General features: G+C 47.2%; 1 protein-coding gene across 1 annotated transcript in view; it reads left to right on the top strand.

The window, feature by feature from the left end:
- LOC113827413 (WAS/WASL-interacting protein family member 3) overlaps positions 1-2,103 on the top strand; it is a 2,644-nt gene extending 541 nt beyond the window's left edge. Inside the window, exon 2 of the mRNA XM_027380294.2 lies at positions 1-2,103. This exon is cut by the window's left edge and continues 298 nt beyond it. Within this exon, the coding sequence (XP_027236095.2) occupies positions 1-887 (887 nt within the window). The 3' untranslated portion in view covers positions 888-2,103.
- Positions 2,104-2,500: the final 397 nt, after the last annotated feature.

The raw sequence follows: 2,500 nt of genomic DNA, 5'->3' as shown, positions 1-2,500 counted from the left end.
CGATCGCCCGCCCGACCCGCGTTCCACCGCCGCCGCCGCCGCAAGAGACTCCCCCGCGCAGGAGAGTGAAGAGGCGCCGCCGCCGCCGCAAGTCCCACCGCAAGAGCGCCCACCTCGTCGCCAGGAGGAAGTCGCTGGTGGGCGTGTGCGCAGAGGCGCCCACCGCGAGCGGCGGCGGCGAAGGCACCGCAGCCGAAAAGGAATGTCGGGCCGAAGCCACCGCCAGGGGCACCGACAGAGGGGAGAACGACTACGCCCGCGGGCGGGGGTCGCGACGCCCCGAGACCAAAGTTTTTCGGAAAGGAAGCGGCCGGAGAAGTTCCCTCAAGAGAGCCAGTTTGGTCCTTGCGGCGGTGGGGAGGATGCCCAAGCCCCCGAAGCAGAAGCATTCCGCAGAGGGACTCCATCGCCCCGAGGACTACGAGGAGGCGCTGCCAGTTGGCTCGCCGACCTCCTCCTCCTCCGCCAGTCAGCGGGAGATCCTGACTCCTCCTTCGCCTCCGCTCAGCCCAGCTGCCGCAGGACACCCCCCCTGCCTCCCCCCCGGTCCTTCAGCCTCCGCGCCGCCCCCGACGCCCGCCATCAGCCCGAGGGAGATGGTCAGCCTCCTGGAGCAGCAGGCGGCCGCGTCCTTCCCCGTGCCGTGGGTCGTGGTCAGCGCCGTGGCCCCGAGTGAGCTCGGCGTGTGGCCGCCCCGCCCGCGCCACAGGGGCAGGCTGCACCCGGGACTGTGCCTCCCTCGGGGGTCAGAGCCGCTCACGGCGGGGGAGGCCCTCGCGGCCCCGCCCGTTGTCCGTCGCAGGTCAAGGAGCAAGGGCAAGGAAGGTCAAGGCAGGCCGTTCACCCCACCCACGCCCGATCTCAACGGCCGTGGCTTCAACGTGTGAACAGGCGGGAGGCGCTGCTTAGTGCGATGGATAGTGGCTTGCGCGACAGACAGACATCGACTCAAAGAACAAAACAACAGTGATGAATAGCACCCTTCTTTTGTTTTAAGAAAAAAAAAAAAAAAAGCATTCACGTACACATTTATTAAACTAAAAAGTATGTGAGTGTTCGTGTGAGCTGACACGTGACCTTATGCAGTTTTAAATGTACTGAATGATATCCAGACAATAGAATATAATAAGCTGAGCAGTGATTGGAAGCTATTTCACTCAAAGTATCCAGCTGAATACGCTGGTTTGGAAAGTATGAAGTACTTCTTAATTTTCAGAAATAATCTGTAATTGTAATCAGTAATTTAATGTAATAGGTATCTTCTTCGTAAACCTTTTATAGGAAATGGAAATAAGGTGAAATAAATGTATATTCTATTTCAGTTATAAGATGTTTCCCGAATCTAAGCGTTAAAGATCAAATAATGATTCCTTTTTTATCGTCCAGTAGAGCTGGTGCATACTTTCATGTATATCTAATAATTGCCTATAGAGCATTTTTGTGATATAGTGTGTCATTGTAATAAAAAAGTGAAAATAACATTCATACACACCGATGTTTGATGTTTTTCATTTTTGTGTTGGTGGTGCAAGATGAGTGTAGTACAATAACAAAGGATCTCTCAGAGACAGACAGCGGTGATTATGCTATCCACTTGCAAAATCAGTGTTAAAAAGCCTTGAGAAAACTACTATTTGCAAAAGGTGTTTGGTTCATGATTCTAAGCAGCCATAAAGGGTTAATTTATCCACACGTAAGATTTCATTAGATTTGAGGACGAAAGTCAATTGTAATTTACAAATAATTTGTCAGTCATGTGATGACAGAGTGTAACAGCTATTTTTACGGGATCACAATTCAGAATTATGTTCTTTATCTCTTTCTCTACATATATAAATATCCCATTAGATTTTTAGTATATTTGATTCACCTTATTGAGGAAGCATAAATCTAAAAATAATATATATAATACAATCAATTTGAACCTCTCGTACTAGATATTGATAAGAATTACTTTCACTAGGCTTTCATATGTCTTTGGAGAAAAGATCTTTTAAGTGCAGACACATATAGAATGGTCTGGAAAAGACTGTGTATGAGTAAGTAGATAAAAGTGTGAAAGGTTTTCCGGAATCACGGGCAACTATAATGAATAGGAATGAGAACGAGAGTAGAGGGCAGTTGCCTGTGCGGTCGTTGTGGTGTTTTGTAATGTGATTGATATACTTTAATCGAAATTAGGTTGGAAATCGGAAGACAGGACTGAATCATCTTCAACTTATATTGAAAACCAATTTGTGGAATTTATGTATCAAACCAAATTAAGGGTTCAATGTACCCGTACCATATACTGATGTAAAACAGTAACAAGGAGCCGATATAAACAATCAACTAGAGATATCTAGTACAACTGATAACTTGCTCTGTGATATTGTGCAACGGATGCAAAGCAAGATTATTTATGAACACAATTTGGTGATCTATGCAGTAGTCGTCAGTTTTATTGGGACGTAAACACACCACAGCAGTCAACATAATAAACTGTAAAATGTAATGGTTT

The sequence above is a fragment of the Penaeus vannamei genome, chromosome 42 (assembly GCF_042767895.1).
Source record: "Penaeus vannamei isolate JL-2024 chromosome 42, ASM4276789v1, whole genome shotgun sequence".
In the NCBI taxonomy this organism is placed as follows: domain Eukaryota; kingdom Metazoa; phylum Arthropoda; class Malacostraca; order Decapoda; family Penaeidae; genus Penaeus; species Penaeus vannamei.
The sequence above is the reverse complement of the archived record's forward strand: the minus strand, read 5'-3'. Positions and strand labels throughout refer to the sequence as shown.